This window comes from Mastomys coucha, unplaced genomic scaffold (genome assembly GCF_008632895.1).
Source record: "Mastomys coucha isolate ucsf_1 unplaced genomic scaffold, UCSF_Mcou_1 pScaffold15, whole genome shotgun sequence".
Classification (NCBI taxonomy): Eukaryota; Metazoa; Chordata; class Mammalia; order Rodentia; family Muridae; genus Mastomys; species Mastomys coucha.
Window position 1 is genome coordinate 138,765,751 of NW_022196897.1, and position 21,248 is coordinate 138,786,998.

Here is a 21,248-nt window from a genome sequence, read left to right on the forward strand (position 1 = left end):
ATCCCAGCCCCCCAGGAGGTGGAGGCAGAGGCAGGAAGACCTCTGAGTTTGAGGCCAGCATGGTTGACATTGTGCATTCCAGGGCTACACAATGAGACCCTATCTTTAAAAAAAAAAAAAAAAACATTATTTTCTGTGTGGAATGTAGCTCAGTTGTACAATGCTCGCCTATTATACAGGAGGCTATAGCTCAATCCCCTAATACCACAGACACAAAACCAGGCTTATTATAAATTATAGCTAGCTTATTCTTGTTTGTTTTTGAGGCTGGGTTTTATGCCATACTGGCAGGCCTTAAACTTCCTTTCTCCTTTCTAGCCAAGGATGCCTTCGAATCCTTCGGCCTTTACTTCCCAAACAAATGTCACTCTGCTCAGGAGCTTAAAGGTTAGAGAAAGTTGATGGAGCCAGATATAGAGGTGTGGTGGAGGCAAAGATACAGGAGTTCGAGGTCATCCTTGGTTTTAAAGTGAGTTTGAGGATTGCCTGAGTAACATTGATCCTGTTTCAAAGGACAAATCCGAACATTCCGCGGGGGTGAGGGGGTGGGAGGGGGGAACGACCAAATAAATAATCAGGCGACCTGGTGAGGAAACTTCCTTCAGTTTGAGGACTGTATTTTTTTTTTCCAAATGTAGTGCTTTTAGATGGATGGGGGGAGTGTAGCTGGACAGCAGAATAGTAAGTGCTGTGGCGGGCAGCCAGCCTCTAGCCAACTGTAACCCAACGCTGGGAAAGGTGGAGGCAGGTGACTGACTTGAGTAACTCTTCCAAGAGCCTTGGGTCTAGGGAACCAATACCACTTAAAGGCGTGTCATCCAAACAGATTGCTATCATCCAATCAGATCGGTGGATCCGGACACCCCCTTTTGTTGTCGTAACAACGAGACGCGCAAGCTTCCTAGGGCGCCCGTGGCGGTTTGGTTTGGGCTCAAGTCATGTCGCGACAGAAGGTAGGACTATCATCAATCCGATGATGTCGATCTTTCTTGGAGGAAAGGAAATAGCGGAGGGATTCAGAAGGGGAAGGTTGGGTGCAGTTATTAGGGGAATAAAAACAAAACAAAACAAAACAAAAATACAGAACACTCTGGACTTTCTTAGGACTGCAATTCCCGACATGCCGTGCGCCACATAAACACGCTCTGTCAGAGCGCTGTGCTGGTGGGAATTTACTGAGTCTAGATTCTAAATTGAACCCAGCGATTTCTGTGGCCCTTAGATACTTTCCTGACTTAGAGAAACCATTAGAGTTTCTTTCATTCCCCGTTTGCCTATCCGTCCGCCTGTCGGTCCATCTGTCCATCCATCCATCCATCCACCCAAAAAGCTCCCTTAATGGCTTTTCCAAGCCTAGTGCTATTGGAACCTCATGAGATTGGAAAAGACAGACTAACTCTGACTTTAAGACCAGGAAAAAAAATGAGATCTAAAAAAGGAAAATGAGTCTCCTTAGAACCCAACATTCTGGCCCTAACCTGCTTCTTATCTTGTGTTTCGACTTTTCAGAATACCACCTGTTTCTTTCCCTCTCAGAACAAAACGTGACTCTACCAGTAGAATGCTGTGAATTTCCTCCTTTTACTTCGCTTCCTTATTCCGTCTAATGTTCTGCCTTTCCTTCTAGACACCAGGGTCGACTTGCTCCCTGGTATTGTACCCCAGCACCAAGTACAGAGCTGACACACACTTATCACCATTGGGTAACTGACTGTTGATGATCAAGTTAGAGAAGCGGAGGCGCTGCTCTGACTCCTTTGTTTCAATGCTTTCACCAGTAAATCCTTCTCTTTTAACTTTGTGAATATATATTGAACTTATTCCCTCCACTTCCACTACCACTGTGCTAAATCATCAAGATTCACTTCTTAATTGAAGTAACACTCTTTCAATACACAGGCTAGGAGACATCTCACTATTAAAATGGCACTAACAAAACCCAAACCAACATCTACTGCAATAGCCCTTTCCATACAGCCTGCTTCCCTTTGATACTAAGGCAACCCCATCTTGTTCTGACTACATTTTGTGTTTGCTTAGACAGTTCTCAGCCTTCTAAGCCCATCCTCCACAGAGGTCATGTCTGTCTTAGTAACACATTTGAGATTTTCATGGCTTTGACCATGTGTGTTAACATTTTGTCTAGGCTCCGCCCCATAGTTACCTGGCAATAGCCAGAAAGCGGTTGCTTGCCCCCTCCACTCTCTCTTGCCTTCTTGCTCTCTGTCATCTTGCTCCTTCTCCCCTCTCTCCATTTCCCTCTACCTCCCCCTTCCACATGCTCATGGCCAGCTTCTACTCCTCTCCTCTCTGTGTCTGTCTGTCTCTGTCTGTCTCTGTCTCTGTCTCTGTCTGTCTCTGTCTCTCTCTCTCTCTGCCTTTCTCTGTCTCTACTACTCTCTCAACTCCCCTCCCTTGCCCTGAATAAACTCTATTCTATACTATACCATTGTGTGGCTGGTCCCTTACAGGGAAGGGATGCCTCAGGATGGGCCTGCAGAGGCACTCCCTTCCCCCACTCCTGACTGCACATCCACCAAACATATCCCTTCTCTCTCCTTATTTTTATAAAATATAACAGTAAGTGTCTATGATTCACCAAAGAATGACACCCCAGACTCAAACAATATGTAAACACAAAGAGTGTTTTATTCTGCAGAAGTCCAGCATGCTGGAGTCTCCCATCAGCAAGATAGAGAGACAACCAAGTGAGTTTGTAGGTCTTAAATCACATTGGAATTCTGGGGTAGATGAGCTTTATCTTACTCTATCTCTAGGCATTCTGGAACATTGTTGGGGCAGGAAGGCTGGAGCCTGCGTTTTTTGTTTGTTTGTTTGTTTGTTTGTTGTTTTTAATTAGTAGTTGACTTGTTTGGGCTTGCCTGGACTTGCCCAGTTCTTAAGCTTAGTCTTCTTAATTGCCAGTTTGAAGTCTGTCATGGAATCAGCTTAGCCTTCTCATATGGTCCAGTTGTATTAACCAAAATAAAGTAAACTAAAATAACTAGAAAAGATATAAGTAAAAAATAATTGGCATGTTCTGTCTAAAATAAGTACTATGCTCTTCCAGAAATATGTTTTAAGGTTACTTTGACATTCATCTAACTTTGATGTAAATTATGGTCTTTGTGGATGTGGTGGTTTAAATGTGCTTGGCCCAGGGAGTGGCACTTTTAGAAAGAGTGGACTTGTTGGAGAAAGTATGTCACTGAAGGTGGAATTTGAGACCCTCCTCCAAGGCAAGTGGGAGCCAACCTTCTCCTATTTGACTTTGGAATAAGATGTAGAACTCTCAGCTCTCCCAAAGCCATGACTGCCTGGATGCTTCCATGCTTCCTGACTTGATGATAATGGACTGAACCTCTGAACCTGTAAACCAGCCCTAATGAAATGTGGTTCTTTATAAGAGTTGCCTTGATCATGGTGTCTCTTCACAGCAATGGAAATCCTAAGACAGAAGTTGGTACCAGGGACTGGGGTATTGCTGTGTTAGGCCTGACTATGCTTTTGTTTGGAAGAATGTGGATTTCTGGACTTTGGATTTGGAAAGCAGTGGTATGCTTTAAGTGGGGCTTGATGGGCCATCCTAGTAGGACTATGGTAGACTTTGTTGCTGAGGGTGATTTGAATTGTGGAAGCCTGGCTCTAGAGGTTTCTGAGGAAAAGAATGTCAGTATGTGGCCTAGAGACTGTGAGAGGCCGTGGAAGGCCATTGGTGAAGGTGCAGCCTTAACTGCAGTTGATGGCCCAGGACTGAAAGGGGTCATGCAAATGAGTTGAGGCTTGGTGCCATGAAGAGAGCATATGAGAGTCTATTGGCAAAACCTCGTTGCAGTGGAAAACTGCAGTGTATTAAAGATGCCAGTACCATGGGATGATCACCAAGAACAGCAGCAAGCAGTGGAGTTAAGTCAACCAGAACCTAGAATGCTACAGAGGGCAGAGCTGGAGATGTGACACCAGCCCTTTGGAAGAGCCCAGAAGATCATGTGTGGATCCCAGACATTGGAACAAGAAGCTATAACATTGAAGTTGCCTTGAGACGCCAAGTTATTCAAGATACCAGAGCCATAGGATATATGTTGAGGAAAGCTGCTAACAGGGAATGGAAACAGTCAAAGAGAATTGTGCTGCTGTCAACAAAGATGAAAAAGAGTTGGAGATCTGAAGAGTGCTTTGACATCACAAATGGAGATGCAGAGTTTGGAGTGTGCTCAGCTGGTTTTTGGTCTTGTTTGGTTCAGTATTTACTATCACATTTTGGAATGGTAGTGTATATCCTGAATGATGTTTAAGGTATGTGATCTGCTTTTTGATTTTGACTTTATAAAGAATTACAGGTAAGTGATTGAATGAATCTCAAAAAAAGACTTTGGACTTTTAACATTGTTGAGACTGCTGTACACTATGGGAACTTTTGAAGTTGGACTAAATGTATTTTTTTTATTATGCTATGAGTAGGTATGGCTCCCATAGACTCCTGTGTTTGAGCAAGCATATGGAGGCCAGGGAGTGGAATCTGATGGTTTGTATATTCTTGGCCCAGGAAATGGTACAATTAGGTGGTGTGGTCTTGTTGGAGTAGGTGTGTCATTGTGAGCATGGACTTTAATACCCTAATCCTAGCTCTCTGAAAGTCTTCTCTTAGAGGCCTACAGATGAAGATGTAGAACTCTCAGCTCCTCCTGCACCATGCCTGCCTGGATGCTGCCATGCTCCCACCTTGATGATAATGGACTGAACCTCTGAACCTGCAAACCAGCCCCAATTAAGTTGCCTTGGTCATGGTGTCTGTTTACAGCAGTAAAACCATAACTAAGACACCCTGGGAGGTGGCTCAGTGAGTAGAATACTTTCTGTGAAAGAATGAGAACCCCAGTTAGAATGCCCAGAACCAAGATAGGCTGGACATGGTAGTACACTTCTATAAGCCTAGTCCTCCTAGGAAGAGATGGGAGGTGTGTGCCATGGACCAGGTTCATTGCGGGGACCCCGTTTTCCATGGGATGAAAGTTCTGGTCAGGTGGGCAACAAGTCGGTGAATGACAGAGTCGACACAAGAGTGTGCTGAATCTGAATGTATTTCTTAAAAATGGCATGAGGCTTTGTCATTACAAGAGAGAAATGATAAATCTAGCAGCTCAGCAGTTAAGGTACATCTGAGGCCACCTGAAACACACTGGGTCTAAAGCAGCCACCTCTTCTGGATAGGCCCTGCACCCCCCAGGCCCAAGCGCTCTGGGCTGGGGGCGCTGCGGACTGCATGAATCTAAGTCCTAGTCCATCTTAGTCCTAGTTCTAGTCAGTGCTCAAGTGCTCCTGCATAAAGTGAAAACCAGGCTTATGTGGTATACAGAAAACAGGGCAAATGACAAGAGTCACGTAGGCAGGTGATAGTCACATCAAGGTCAGTAAGATCACGTTGGTTACATCAAGGTTGCTAAGATCAGGTATCCTGGTGTGAAGTAGGCAGAAGAGTGGTGCCCTCCCCACTGGGGCTATTTTGGTATTCCGATGCTAATTCTCAAGCACCAGGAAGTTTCTATCTAGCAGTTCCTGCTAATGCCCTTAAGTGAGGGAAGCCCTTCGATTATTCTCTAGTATGTAAAACAGTTCTGTCTTCTGTGGGACTGCCCTGAGAATTCTATGTTAACAGTAAACAATGGTGCCTGATCTCTGTTGCTAACTCTGAGGACATTCTATCGATAAGGCAGATTCCTTGAGAGAAATTCCAAGCAAAGGATAGCTTGGAATTAAATTAGGATATGTTGGAACATTGTGCTGGCCAGGAGACAATGCCTATCTTAGCCATTTATGGATCATTTCTTGGGGTACCTTTATGCCTAAATAAGAGGGTGTGTTGACGATTGGAAAGATTAATCTGGAACATGTCTGAGTTAGGAGATGCTAATGACTGTCTGATATCCAGGAGGCACAGACTCCCTTTGAAGTCATAAGGCCTCTTATCCTTAATCAGGCTTTTACCCCCAATATTGCGGATTTTACTGGAGTAAACGAGTGGGTGTGGCAGGTATGGGCAGGGGAAGCTCTGGAAGCTTGAGTGTCATCTTGCCTGGCATACAGGGCAGTGAACAACAACAATAGAGACCCCATCTCGAACAAGATGGAAGACAAGCACTGATAGTCAGGACTGTCTAGTGACCTCCACATATGCCACAAAGCCATCTCCTCTTCTCTCTCTCTCTATCTCCTCTCTCTCTCTTTCTCTTCTCTCTCTCTTTCTCTTCTCTCTCTCTTTCTCTTCTCTCTCTCTTTCTCCTCTCTCTCTCTCTCTCTCTCTCTCTCTCACACACACACACACACACAAATGTAAAACATCTCTGAAGAACTAGAACCAGACAACGGTGATGGGTGAATAACATAATAATTATCAATGTAGGACTGGAGAGATGGCTCAGCGGTTAAGAGCACTGACTGCTCTTCCAGAGGTCCTGAGTTCAATTCCCAGCAACCACATGGTGGCTCACAACCATCTGTAACAGGATCTGATGCCCTCTTTTGGTGTGTCTGAAGACAGAGACAGTGTACTCATATACATAAAATAAATAAATCTTTAAAAAATTATCAGTGTAACATAATAATTATGTTTTCAGTGAATTTCATAGTGTTTCCATAATTATGTAAGAAAAGATACTTTAAGTAAAAAATGTGTAAATAAAATACTGTTCATGATAAAGTCTCGAAAAACTAGGGAACAGCAGACCATTTGCCCTTGGGTATAGGACAGTTATAAGAGCCTATAGTAACATCATTGCTTAAATCAAATTTGTATTACTTTTTTAAAAAAAAATTATGTGACTATGCTCCATGATACAAGTATAGAAGTCAGAGGACAAGTTATAGGAATCCATTTTCTCTGTCCACCATGTGGGTCTCCAGGATTGAACTCAGATAGTCAAGGTTGGTTGCAAGCACCTTTACATACTGAGCCACCTCGCTAGCTTCAGCAACATTGTTTTTAAAAATTGAAACAGGAAATGTCCCTTAAGGTCAGGTACAAGTTAAAGATGTTTGCATTTAGTACTTTTAGTCAGCACTGTATGAGGGTTTAGACACTGTAGCTGAGCAAAAAAAAAAAAAAAAAATACATAAAAGACATAGATAATGCTTTTTTGTTTTTTTTTTTGTTTTTTTTTTTTTTTTTTTTGTTTTTTTGTTTTTTTTGTTTTTGTTTTTTTTTTTGGTTTTTTGTTTTTGTTTTTTGCAGATGCAGTATAGGCTAGATTAGACCAGATTAAAAATAAAGACAGGTTTAGTAGACGACACTCCTGGGCAGGTTCACTGGTCCCAAAGAATGTGGCTGGGGAAATTGTGCACCCAGGCTAAGAAAGGGGGTGTTTTATAGGTCTTAAGCAAGGGGTGGTGTCATGCCAGCCAGGAGCTGGGATTGTGCCCCTGGGTAGTCACTCTTGGGTAAGCTTCTGGAAATGTAGATATGAGGGGCGATGACATATTAGCCCAGAGTTTTCTCTGTGAGTGTGGGCAGGATTGACGGAAGGGAAACAGATGCAGAGTCTCAGCTTATGTGGGTCAGCAGGGGTTCCAGCCAAACAATACATATCAAAAAGGAGGGAGTAAATTTGCCTTTGTTGATAGATAAGATGCATTTACATAGAGAACATGAGGGAATCCATAAGCGCCCACGTTGTTAGTTCAGCAAGGGTGCTGATCGAAGGTTACTTATTACACATTAATCAATTTTGCTTCTGCTTGTACCTATGTGCAATGGAACAAGCTACGCTAAGTCTAGTGGCTTAGAAACCTTGTTACCTAACAGGCTTGGTGGACAGAAGTATGAAATGAGGTGTTGAATTGACAGAAGCCTTCTAGGAAAGGCTATGGCAAGCGAGTGAGATCCCTGGAGATGGCCCACTATTTTGCATGGCTGTGGTGGGTGCTTTGGAAAGCCACGTGCCCATAAACTTTGTCCAAGAACTGCTTCTCGATGCTGATAGGCCTTTCCTGCCACTATTACATAGTCTAATGATGCCTGGGCATCGACCCACCCTATTGGGCAAATTTCCTGCAGATCAACATGAAGATGAACTTTCATGAATCAATGCTGTTTAGATAAATTAATGACTTTATAGCATTCCTGATTTGATTCAACTAATCTTAGGGAGAAAGTTGAAGGAGATAGTTTTAGTTGTTTTGCCAGAAAGATATAATAAAGTTAGAATCAAGAATAGAATGTGCTCCCTCCTCATAGAATAGTAAGTAAAGGCTGCATGCATGATAAGCTTTCATAAATTACATGTTCATAAATTACACTAAGAAGAGAAATAGGTTTGGGATAGATTTGTTATCGAGAAAACGCATTCATTCTAGGCTGGGCCCAAGGATGAAGCCACAGGTGTGCACTATGATAAAGCAAGGCCACATGAAACCTTGGTTCTGAACTTACTACCAACATCCTCCTGTAACTCCCTTTTTGTGTCAGATTTTATCTGAGGTAAACTTAATATGCAACTTTTGTCTAAGAAGGTATAAAAGTGATGCATTTGGGTCTCAGCCGCATCCACCAAATGTATATACTTACATGTCTGTCTGTCTGTCTGTATGTATGTATACACATATGTAGGTATATACATATGTATGTAAGTATACATGAACACTTGTAGAATTGTTGAGAGTAGTGGTCAAGCCTGGCCAAAGTATGCAAGTATGTGTGTGTGTGTGTGTGTGTGTGTGTGTGTGTGAGTCTATGTGTGTGTGTGTGACTTTTCTCTATCTTTTTCTTTCTCACTTATTCATGAAGAGTTAATGAACTCAGAGCCTCTCCCTTAGCCAGCGAGGGGCTCTTGAGCCAGAGAAAAACTAGGCCTTTTTTCTTTTCTTTTCTTTTCTTTTTAAAGATTTATTTATTTCATGTATATGAGTACACACTGTAGATGAACAGATAGTTGTGAGCCTTCATCTGGTTGTTGGGAATTGGAAGACCCCGCTGGCTCAGGCCCAATGTACTTATTATAAATAAGTACACTGTAGCTGTCTTCAGACACACCAGAAGAGCGTATCAGATCTCATTATGGATGGTTGTGAGCCACCATGTGGTTGCTGGGATTTGAACTCAGGACCTTTGGAAGAGCAGTTGGTCCTCTTACCAGCTGAGCCATCTTGGCTGCCCTAAGCCTTTTTTTCTTAATCCCCTGCTGCTATCAGGAAGAGTCAAATTACTAGAAGCCAGTGGCTTTTGGCCACTGAATAGCAAAGAGTTAAAGATAGAATTTCCAAAGATTTGACCCTGACCGCTGACTCCATATCCTTTGCTGCCTTCCTCTGAGAACTGTGTGCCGAGATAAGCCCCTGGCATTGTGTGGAGACACCTTGTGGAGCTATATTCCTGGGAGGGGCTGCTTTCACGGTTGTTCTGGGATCTAATGGCATGCCCTCCCTCATTGGCTTCTGTGGGGCTGTGGACTGTGAACCTTGTACTTGGTTGAGCTAAAGGTTTAAAGCCCTGGAGATCCTGAAGGGATGGTAGAAGCTTTACTTGCTCCAGTGTACCAGGCCCCTGTCAAGTAGTTGCAGCCCCCATAGATTTGTGGCCATCAGTCAAGTAAGGGCAATTATCACAAGCCCTTCCCTGTGTGGATGAGGCATCCCTAACATTTCAGACCAAGGCAATAGGAAAAGAGACATGACCTGTGGTGACGTTGGCTCAAGACAGAGAACTCCATGCTAATGAGGTACCTAGAGGCCCATAGGGCATTGCCAATAAGATTCCCTTCTCAGACATTCCTCCTTGCAAAACGTATTTAAACTCAGGACCACGCTGAGAAGTGGGGTATGGTTTTATGCATCCACTTTCCACCATGGCAATAAAAGATTCAGAACCACGGACTGTCTCTTTTCATCGGGATCTGTCATGGGAAGCCATGGAGATGGCCTTTGCCTACAGATCAGCTCTCTAGTTTTCCATAGAAGGCCTCTCTGCACTCCCAGCCACAACTGACACCAAGCCACCAAGGATTCTTCCTGAGGGACTAGCTGGAGCTTCCCCCAATACTCCCTACCCCACCCCCACCCACCGGTCCCCACTCTTATTCTCAGCTCTTCCTAGACTCCCAGCTGCACCTGGATGTCCAAGAGTCTGAGAACCCCAGGGCCCCGGCCTCCTTGCATGCTCAGGATCTTCCAAGCCAGCTCCGGCTTTCCCACATCTCAGACTGTTTGTCCTTACCCCAAGACCAGTGTTCCAGTGCTATTTTGCAGCCCACACTCGGTGTGCGGTAAGCGTAGTTAAACTCCCCCACATCCTGCCTCCCCAAGAGGCCATCCCTGTGGCGAAGCTGACAGTTCACAACCCTACAGGCTTCTGGTCTCCTTTTGCTGTCAAAGCTCATCTTTCTCACATCCATTACTCTGACACGTCCACCTCCTTCATCCACAGTTACAGATCATTGTGATTATGTGTTATGTTATCCAGATAACAGAATGGTCCCTCTATTGTAAGGTTACTGGATTAGCCACTTGATTCCACCCCAGTATTAGTTTCCTTTGCCTGTGAGGTAATGTTTATAGTTCCTGGGGATTAGACATAGATGTCTTTGTGGTAGTTTTTTTTTTTTTTTGTTAGTATCATCAGATAATTTAAAAATTAGATATCCATGTACAAAGGTTAGAGAGATGGCTCAGTTGGTAAAGACCTTGCTGTGCAAGCATGGTGACCTGGATTTAATTCCAAGTCCCTACTTAAAAAAATAATAAATAAATACCAGGGCTAGAGAGATGGCTCAGCAGTTAAGAGCACTGATTATTCTTCCAGCAGTCCTGAGTTCAATTCCCAGCAACCACATGGTGGTTCACAACCATCTGTAATGAGATCTGATGGCCTCTTCTAGTGTGTCTGAAGACAGTGGCAGTGTGCTCACATACATAAAATAAATAAATCTTAAAAGAATAGAGGCTGGGCAGTGGTGGCACACACCTTTAATCCCAGCACTTGGGAGGCAGAGGCAGGCGGATTTCTGAGTTCGAGGCCAGCCTGATCTACAGAGTGAGTTCCTGGACAGCCAGGGCTACACAGAGAAACCCTGTCTCAAAAAAAGCCAAAAAAAAAAAAAAAAAAAAAAAAAAAAAAAAAAAAGAATAGAAATGGAAGCTAGGCATGACAGCCTGCTCTTGTGATCCCAGCACCGGAGAGGTGGAGTCAGGAGGATCCCTGGGGCTCACTGGCTACTCAGTCTAGCTAAATTGGTGAGCCTTAGGTTCATTAAGAGACATTGCCTCAAAGAATACAGGAGACTGAGACAGACACCCAACCTTAATCTCTCTGGCTTTTACATGCATGCATACATAAATGTCTGCTCATGTGGCTTCATGTGTACAGGTAGCATCAAAAATATATTTATATCACAATATCAATTACCTACAAATAAAATTAAATTAAAACTTATAGGGCTTCCATACCAAAAAAAAAAAAAAACAAAAAAAAAACAAAAACCAGAAAATATTTGGTAAGAGATACAATTGACAAACCATCTTCATGGATTGGAAGAATCAACACTTGGTGACATCACCTCTCCCCATGAATGATCTCCTCTGTATAATCCTAAAAACATCCCAACATGCCTTAAATAAAAACTGTGAAGCAGACTAACATTTACGCTGGAAGGACTGAGAGGTGTAGCTCAGTAGCTGAGCATATGTTTAGCACGTGTGAGGCCCAGGGTTCAGTCTTGGCATCAAAAGTAAAGTTTACAATGCAATACAAAAGACTGCTCACTGCAGAAACAACTAAAATAAACAAAGGCAGAAAACCGAACTTGGAGGACTTAGCTATTTGACTTCAGTATTTACTAGAAAACCATAGCCCTCACTGTGCTCTGGCCCAGGCAGCTGTAGTTGTAGCCACTAAGGGAGATGAGGAAGACGGGTCATAAATTCAAGGCCTTCTTATGCTACAGCGTGAGTTTAAGGCCACTTTTGTCTCAAAAATAAAAAAAAAGAAAGCTGGGGTGGAAGGTGGGGAATGTAGCTCGGTTGTAGAGTGGTTGCCGAACCCACAAGGCCCTGGGTTTAATACTTCTCATCCCAGAATCCGAGAGCTGGGAGCAGGAGGATCAGAAGTTCAATGTCATCTTCAGTTACGTAGACAGTTTGAGTCTGAGGCTAGCCTGGGCTATATGAGACTCTGTCAAAACAAAATTAAACAAAACAAACTCAAACAGCTTGAGCCGTAGCTCAGCAGAGGACTTGTCTAGCATAAGCCAAGCCCACATTCAACTCCTGATTGCTTAAAAAAATGTGGCAGTGACATAGGACAAATTGTAAGTAAATAGAACAGAGCAGACGCTTGGCAGGTAAAATTCCTGCTGGGTTAGCACGAAGATTCTAGCATCTTTGTAAAATCTGGATGTGGGCTGCAAAGATGACTCAATGATTCAGTTGCCTGCCACTCAAACAAGAGGACCCAAGTTAGGGTCCTCAGAATTCATGAAAATACCCGGTAGGCATGGCGACTCACCTGTAGTTCCAGTCTCAAAACTGTCAAAGGTCCTGACAGAAAAATTCTTGGGATTCCCAGAGCAAGCTGGCTAGCCATGCTAACCATAGTAGAAAGCTCTGGGTTTGACTGAGAGGCCCTGCCACAGTGGCACAGTGGGGAAGGCTGATTGCAGATGGTTCCTGACTTCAGCTTCAGGCCTCCACATGCACACAGATATACAAACTCTAACACAAACACACAGACACACACCTGGAAATGGCAAAACAAAAGCTGGGAATGGTGTTTAAGTCTGTAACCCCATCGCTGGGGAATAGGGAGACAGGCAGACCCTAAGGGCTCTCTGGCCAGCCAGGCTATCAGAAATGGTGAGCTCTGGGTCCACTCAGAGACACTGACTCAGATAATAGTGTTGGAGATGTGAGCAGGAGAAAGTGGAGGGAGGCACCCAACACATTGATCTCAGGACTTTACTCTCACAGGCATGGGTGAGCACACCTACACATTCGAGCGCGTACACACACACACACACACACACACACATCACAACTGATTAACGTTTGACAGGTGTGCTAATTTAAGGCAGTGAAGAAAGGAGGAACAGTATTACAACTGACTGCCCAAGGAAAAGTCTAGAGTAGAGACCAGGAAGAAGAGTAAGTGGTAACAGTTTTTACAAACGCTGGGATGGCTTTTACAAACACTGAGGAGCAGTGCATGAGTTGGAGGATGCGATGAGACCAGACTTCAATTTCCCTTGCTTTTGGGAGTTGGAGGGATCAGGGTGAGACTAGACTGTAATTACCCTTGATTTCGGGGTTCACTAGTGTGGCAAAGTGGTGTCCTCCCTCTGGACCTTCTAGAGGTAGGATGAGTGGTAATTAGAACATGAAGATGAAGGTTCCCATTCCTTGGTATACTGCAGTGTATACCCCTCCTTCCGAGTGTGGGCAGAGCCTGTGACATAGCAACAAGGCTCCTCACACTATCCTGTTATATTACATAAACCCATCAGAGACGACATGGAGGGGAAGGGTTAGAAGCACTCACAAGTGCTCTGGCGGTATATAAGGTGCAAATAGACATCTATGTCTCTAGAGACTTGGGAGCAGGCGTGACAGTGCATGACTTTAATCCCAGCACTTGGGAGGCAGAGGCAGGTGGATCTCTGTGAGTTCAAGGCTAGCCTGATCTACAACACTAGTCCAGGACAGCCAGGGCTATTACACAGAGAAACTGTGTCTTGAAAAACCAGAGGGGGGGGCGGGGAAGAGGAGGAGGGAGGAGGAAGAGGACGAGAGGAGGACACTTGGGAGCAAATCTCAGCTGACAGGACACCAGGGACCTCTGTCCTACTACCTGAAGCATCTGACTTATACCCACAATGTGACTGAGAGTGAGAGAGACCCCTTACTCTAGAAGAGAGCCATCGGGGAGGCACCAGGTGTGTCCTTTTTTTTTTTTTTTTTGCTTTTTAAAGATTGATTTATTGAATTTAGGACCTCTGGTCAACCCCGCTTGCTCCAGTCAGCCCAAAGATTTATTTATTATTATAAATAAGTACACTGTAGCTGTCTTCAGACTCACAAGAAGAGGGCGTCAGATCTCATTACGGGTGGTTGTGAGCCACCATGTGGTTGCTGGGATTTGAACTCAGGACCTTCAGAAGAGCAGTCAGTTCTCTTATCCTCTGAGCCATCTCGCCAGCCATCCTCGTGTGGCCTTGCAAGACACTTACAGACTCTCCACCCATAGAAACAGTATGATAATAAATGCACACTCTCCAAGCCACTACATCTGTGGTACTGTGTTAAAGGGCAACAGAAAAGCCCATCCACCTAGAAGATGTCACCCTGAACAGGGACAGTTTGCTCCCTATTCATACATGCCTCAGGGATTGATCCTACCAGGAGGCAAAAAAGGGGGCAGTCTCCTTGGAACTTGATTGGAGCCAAACAACACCCTTATTCATAGAGGACTGGGTAAGACTCTGTCAGAGGTGGGGATGGGGGATGTGAAGAGATCACTCTGAGAAATGGGCACAGTCCCCTTCCTAGATCCTATGTACTATCAACACTCAGAGTTAGAATGGCAAATCTAGGCTTCTCTTAGGGAGCTGGAGGAGTTCTCAAGCTGGGCTTTGAGTTAACATGTGAAGTACTGGCAAGCAGGCCTTCATAGAGTGATCTTGCCTATGGTATAATTCTTTAGTGATGGAGAATTCATTCCTTGGTAAGCAGGTAAGTTCTGGCCTGATTCCTGGGCAGAGATGATGAGGGAGAACCCAGTCAGGCTGGATGTTCATGCCTGAGTACTTCCGCCCATTGAATGTGGTGGTTCGAGTAGCTCACTCAATGAAAGGGCTGAGCAGGGAAGGAATATGAGTGTGCAAAACCAGTTACATCATTTTTCTTTTCTCCCTACAGAATCAAAGTTCCAAGGGCCATGGAGTATTGAAAGGAAAAGAGCGGTGCGTGACCTCACTCACTCCATACACACAGGACAGGCCCTCCTTCCCTCCCTTTTTCCCTCCCCGACTTCCTTCCATCTCCCTTTGTGGCCCAAGCCGACTTTGAACTCACAATAGGATGCTCCATGACACCTGGTCATCTCTCCATTATTTAGTTCAATACTTATGATCGTAACCTTAGTGACCTTATGAAGCAGGTGTTGACCGGCTGCTGCAAGTCAGGCCTTGTATTATGTCATCAGATCCTTACCACCATCCTTGAGGTAGATCCTGCTAATGTGTCCACTGTTCAGATGGAGAAATCTAGAAACTCAGAGAAGCCAAGTGTTTCCCTGGGTTGTGGAGCGTGGTTGGTTGGACTCAGAAACCACTATCTGGTCTCATTAGTCCTGTAAACCCAGGGCTTGCCATGTACACTGATACCCTCCCCTCTGACACTCTGCATCCATAACAGCCTGGGCTGCACACTGAGCACCTACCAGTCTGCTCTAAGCACAAAGCAACTGGACCAAGCAGGCAGGAGAACAATGCTCTGTTACGGGAGATTTTCTGGGAGTGGAGAGGTTTGCACTGTACACATTGTAGATAGTGGGTTGTGGTTTTTTGTTTGTTTGTTTGTTTGCTTTTTGTTTTTGTTTTTGTTTTTGAGACAGGGTTTCTCTGTATTGCCCTGACTGTCCTTGAACTCACTCTGTAGACCAGACTTGCCTCTGCCTCCCAAGTGCTGGGATTAAAGGCATGTGCCACCATTGCTTGGTGTAGCCAGTGTTTTATCTTTACTGTTTACTGAGGTTCCTCAGACTGGACCCCTCACTGAGCAGGTGTGGTGACAGCAGGTGGTTCTCTCAGGGCTACTGCAGCCACTCTCTTTCCATGTTTGGGTCTGTCTCATTAGTGTCAAGTCTCTGGCTTATACAGGCAGATCTAAACCCTGACCCTGAACTTGCATACTCACCCTAACAGAACCAAGAACACTTCAGTCAATAAGATCTACCCACCTATTTGTGTCAGGGTATTTGCTAATGAGATACAAGTAACACCACAGCCAAGAGCATGGAGTAGCTGTTACAGCTCCAGCCTTTGAGTCACAATCAAGACCCAAAGAGCTGAGTGTAGTTGTTCACCCCTGTTATCTCAGGCCTACTGAAGTGGAGGTAGGGGGATTGAGAGTTAACATTAGCTGGCTATGTGAGTGCCTATCTCAACAAACAAACAAACAAACAAACAAACAAAACCCCCAAGAGAGCAATAGCAATAAAGACAGGAATAGGTGTGGAGGTAGGGGGCGGGATTCCAGGCACACACCTTATCTTGAAACCCAGCCTTATCTTATTGATCATAACCATGCCTTAAGGCCATCCCTTACAGCTCAGGAGCTAGGGATGTGAGCCACCTGTTGCTATTGTTTTTCCTCTGCACCCGGCTTTTGTCACAGACAGTTACATTAAAAAAAAAAACCAATAAAAATACAAAAATTGCAGTTTTAGTCTCTATTGGTGAGGCCCAGAACATGTGGGGCACTTCCAAGCTGTCTCAGGCTGTCCCAGGCTATCCCCTAGAAGAGTGTAGGCATGTGGATTATCTGGTTCCCTGTAAAAGCCTTGGGTGTGTCCCCAAGAATCACATACCAAGGTAAAGAACCAGAGCAGGATATCCGGAAGCTGGTTTCAGGAAGCAGGAAGTGAGGAGAGCAGGCAACTACCGGGAGGGAAGTGGTGGGGCTAAGGCCAGTGGGCTCCATCTGCCCAGAGTGTAGACCCTGAGGCAGAACTGGTGTGCCAGCCTCCAAATCCAGGCACTGGCTGTGAGCTGGTGAGAGAGAGAGGCTCACTCCTCACTGCTTCAGATCTGCTCTGCGCCTGAGCGACCCCCTGGGGAAAGGTCCAGGTGCTGAGGGGGAAAGGCCTGTGGTTGGCATGTACAGAAGTAGAGACCGCTCAAGGGATGTGGGCATGTTCCCTCTGTGCTGTTTCCATGGTAAATGCCAGCAATTGATCCCTGACAGAGGTCCTGGGCATGTTTCTGAGAACACACCTAGGTGCATACTTGGCTAAACCACTGAGTTCAGGATCTTTGCAGGCTTTGAGTCAGCCAATGGCTACTTCCTGCCAAGTGTTTAGGGGCTTCCTGGTTTCCTATGTACAACTTATAGCCAGTGGTTTCTTTGTTGTTGGTGGTGGTAGTTTTGTTTAGTTCTTTGATTGGTTGTTTTTTGTTTTTTGTTTTTTGTTTTTCTGTAGAGTCCGAGCTGTTCTGGAACTTGCTCTGGAGACCAGGCTGACATAGAACTCATAGAGGTCTGCCTGCCTTTGCCTTCAGAATGCTGCTGTTTAAATGTGTGTGCTACCACCACCATTCAGCTTACTGGTGGTTTTAATAGGCCCAATCTCTGTCGATTTACCCTTCCATTGTAACAAGGCTCCTGACTTTAGTAGGCTCCCAGACCTTAGCACAACTGACTCCATGATGGAAATGCCACTTAGGCTATAAAACTCAGCACAAAGACAGCACCACATGCCAAAAATGAAAACAAAGACCTAATCCATCCAAGTCCAGAGTTCTGGGAAAGTCTCTAAACTTTCTTCTTCTTTTTTTTTTTTTTTAATTATTTATTATATGTAAGTACATTGTAGCTGGTGTGTTTTTAGACACACCAGAAGAGGGCACCAGGTCTCATTACAGATGGTTGTGAGCCACCGTGTGGTTGCTGGGATTTGAACTCAGGTCCTCTGGAAGAGCAGTCAGTGCTCTTAACTGCTGAGCCATCTCTCCAGCCCATCTCTAATTTGAACTCAGGTCCTCTGGAAGAGCAGTCAGTGCTCTTAACTGCTGAGCCATCTCTCCAGCCCATCTCTAAATGTTCTAACTTTGCTCTTTGACTTCTGTAGTTCGGTTTCTGGCTAACATTCTTGTTAATTGAAGTATGTCAATCCAGAACATGGTTTTTGTACTTAAAAGCTCACCCTGAGAAAGGTTCAGTGCTACATGGGGATCCTGAATACCCAGTGTTGTCACCGGCTGTGTGGTAAAGACTTTCTACTGGTTTAAATCCATGTCAGAGCATTCTTCTCTGGTGAGTACCCCACGATACCATCAGCTCCATATGGTAGCTATCAGACCATCCCACCTTCATGTGAACTTGATATATTCTGCTTAACATTTTCCCCAATCTAATGGATTTTGAAGCTGTCTTTTTTGTTCAGGATTAGGTACTCCTTTGTAATATTCAGCTTGGTCTCTATTGCTTTTTAACTAAACATTCTTATTCTATTTTTTAAAGTTACTTTAGAACAGTGGGTTCTCAAGACCAAACCTCACCTACTTGAGACCCTGTTTCAAGAAAAAAGTTTTGTTTTGTTTTAAAGACAGGTTATCTCTATGTAGCCTTGGCCAGCCTGGAACTCACTATAGACCAGGCTAGCCTCAAACTCAGAGATTCCCCCAGCCTCTGTCTCTCAAGTGCTAGAATCAAAGACATGGACTACCGTGCATGCCTAAAATCTTTTTTTTTTTGGTTCGATCTGTTGTTCTGCTAAAGGACTAGAAGAAAATCTGTCTCCTAAAGATATGTAGCTAGAAAAGGGAAGACCGTGTCCTCTGAAAGAGAGCTGGGAACTCCCAGGAACACTCAGGACCTGTGACCCTAGGGGATCAAAATATGCATCTGTTACGGTTCGTCTATCGTCCATTTGTCCCCACTCCCCCAAACTGGAAGTTTAATTCCTAAAGTCGAGGGTTGATATTAATTTCGTTATTTAGAAGTTGAATGGCTGAAATGCCTTTTCTGCTTTAGTTGATACGATCATGTGATTTTTCCTCTTGAGTCTGTTACTGTGATAAATTACATCAATTAGACTTCTAACACTAAGCCAGCTTTGCCTACTGGAAATACGCCGCTTGAGTATGAGGTATAATTACTTTTTGTATCATTGGATTTTCTTTGCTAGTGCGTGTTTATGAACATGTGTGTGCGCCTGTATTTGTGATGATGGGAATATTCCCAGGCTCTCACACATGCTAAGCAAGCGCTCTGCTGCTGGCCACACCCTAGCCCCTAGCCTGTAGCGCTGCTTTTTACTGAATTTCACTATCAGATTACACTAGCTTCACAGATGAATCTGGAAGCTCTCCCCCCTCTTCCTTTTTTTTCTGGAAGAAGGTGTGTAAAAACAGATGTGGCTTCCTCAGACTTCTCAGGAAAGTAATTCTCCAGTGGAACCCTGTGGATCCAGGCACATCTTTTGGGGGTATTTTCACATAATAGATTTGATTTCGCTAGGAATACAGCTACTTAACTGTGTATCACACCAAGAGAGCCATGGTAGCCCGGGCTTTTCAAGAACTATGTCCTCTCAGCTGTCCTGCTCGAGTTTGCGAAGGTGATAGCATGCTCTTGCTGTGGTCTTGGTGTCTGCAGAGTCTATACTGGCAGGCCATTTTATCCCACCTGTGGTAATAGTGTTCTCTCCGTGTTGGTATTGCTGATAGATTTGTCAATTTTATTGGTCTTCCAGGAACTTCTGTTTTATTGATTTTGTCAATTGTTTTCAGTGGTATTGGTTGACAATTGCCTGCCTTAAACATCAGCCCAGATTGGGATATAGGATATAGTAGCATATATCCCCACACCTACATATAGGAAATTTCAGTCTCCTTGGCTTCCTATGATAGGGAACACCTTGCCACCTGAGTGAGATGAAGCCCTCAGCCTTGCATTCCTCCTCGTCCGCACCATCCAGTGACAGACCCAATGCTGGGGTACATTGATGCAACCTCATGAGACATGAGGGCTGGAAGTATACAACAGGTGTTCATTTGGGGTTTCACTAGAGTGGAGCCATTACTATATATTCTGCTGTAGAAGGCTGTTCTGTCTTGAGCTTCCCTAGGTTGGAGAAAGCAGGCTCCTTTTAAAAGTTGTTTAGGGTCCATGCCCATTAGCATCTTGGGATGTCCATTGGCTGGCTCTTTCATTTTCAGATCTGGGATGTAGAGAGGCAGGAAGAGCACCAAGGATGCCAGAGTTGCTATCCCTTGGGTCTGGGTCTCTAGCTAACTTCCTTGTGTACTATCCAGTGTTCTTATATTTGTTTTATACATAATGTTTTGGATTTTTAGTTGCACTAGTAGGAGGAATAGGGAAAAGTGCATCTGTCTCCCCAGTTGAATGCCAGGGAAGGGGATCTGCAAAATATACCATGTGATATAATAACTGAGTCACAGAACACATGAGGCAGCCAGACCTTGCCTAGCACATAGTAGGGACTGGAGAAATGTTAGCTTTATCATCTTATTTTAGGCTGGCCTCAAACTATGTAGCCAAAGATGACCTTCAACTGACCCTCCTGCCTCCCATATACTAGAGTCACAAGTGTGAACCACCATGCCTAGCTTACTATTTTTACTATTTATTGTATGTGTATGGGTGCTTTGTCTACATGCAAGCCTGTGCACCCTGTGCATGCCTAGCATCCACAGAGGCCAGAAGAGGGCACTGGAATGACCTGGAAAAGGAGTTAAAGATGATTGTAAGCTGCCATGTGGGTGCTGGGAGTCAAACCTTGGGTCCTCTAGAAGAGCAGCCAGTGCTCTTAATCACTGAGCCATCTCTCCAGCCATATTATTGTTGTTGTTTTGAGGCAGTCACTTTTCGGTCTAGGCTGATATCCATCTGGCCTTGAATCATGGCATTCCTCCTGCCTTAGCCTCCTGGACTACAGGTATGAAGTATCTGCTTAGTTTTCTATTTTTTTTCCTTTTTTTTGGGGGGGGGGACGTTGAGACAGGGTTTCTCTGTATAGCCCTGCTGTCCTGGAACTCACTCTGTAGACCAGGCTGGCCTTAACTCAGTAATCTGCCCATCTCTGCCTCCCAAGTGCCTAGATTAAAGGCGTGCAACACAACTGCCCAGCGCTATTTTTCACTGCCCCACAGATGCTAAGAGTCTCAGTTTGGCTGCTAAGTATTGGCAGGCAGTGGTACCAAGCTCTGAGAATTAGCACTTCTGGCTGTGACATCTGCACACGGAGCCTGGCTTTTCTTCCTCCATTTTGTCCCAATCCTTGAGGACATCCTAGGAAAGTCACTGAGCATGGTTTTTGCTGTCCTACCTTGCAGAGAGCAGAGAACATCAATCCGGTTCAAGACTACACTCATGAACACGCTCATGGACGTTCTGCGCCACAGGCCAGGATGGGTGGAAGTGAAAGAGTAAGACGTCCCTCTCCTTCCCCCTCAGTCATCCCCACCCCTCTGTTCAGCCCCTGCCCTCCCTCCTCTCAGCCCTTGCCCTCCCTCCTCTCAGCCCTT

The 21,248-nt window shown here is 44.7% G+C and overlaps 1 protein-coding gene across 5 annotated transcripts in view; it reads left to right on the forward strand.

The window, feature by feature from the left end:
• The first annotated feature begins 839 nt into the window (after positions 1-839).
• Positions 840-21,248, forward strand: part of Ttll9 (tubulin tyrosine ligase like 9) — a 50,778-nt gene continuing 30,369 nt past the window's right edge. For 3 of the 5 annotated variants that reach the window (XM_031372310.1, XM_031372311.1, XM_031372309.1), the window contains exons 1-3: positions 840-953; positions 14,896-14,939; positions 21,057-21,149. In XM_031372310.1, coding sequence (XP_031228170.1) covers positions 939-953; positions 14,896-14,939; positions 21,057-21,149 — 152 coding nt within the window. In that variant the 5' untranslated portion in view covers positions 840-938. Of the gene's footprint in view, positions 954-4,197; positions 4,297-14,895; positions 14,940-21,056; positions 21,150-21,248 lie in introns of those variants that run through there. The other 2 variants (XM_031372307.1, XM_031372308.1) reach the window with 2 other exon arrangements.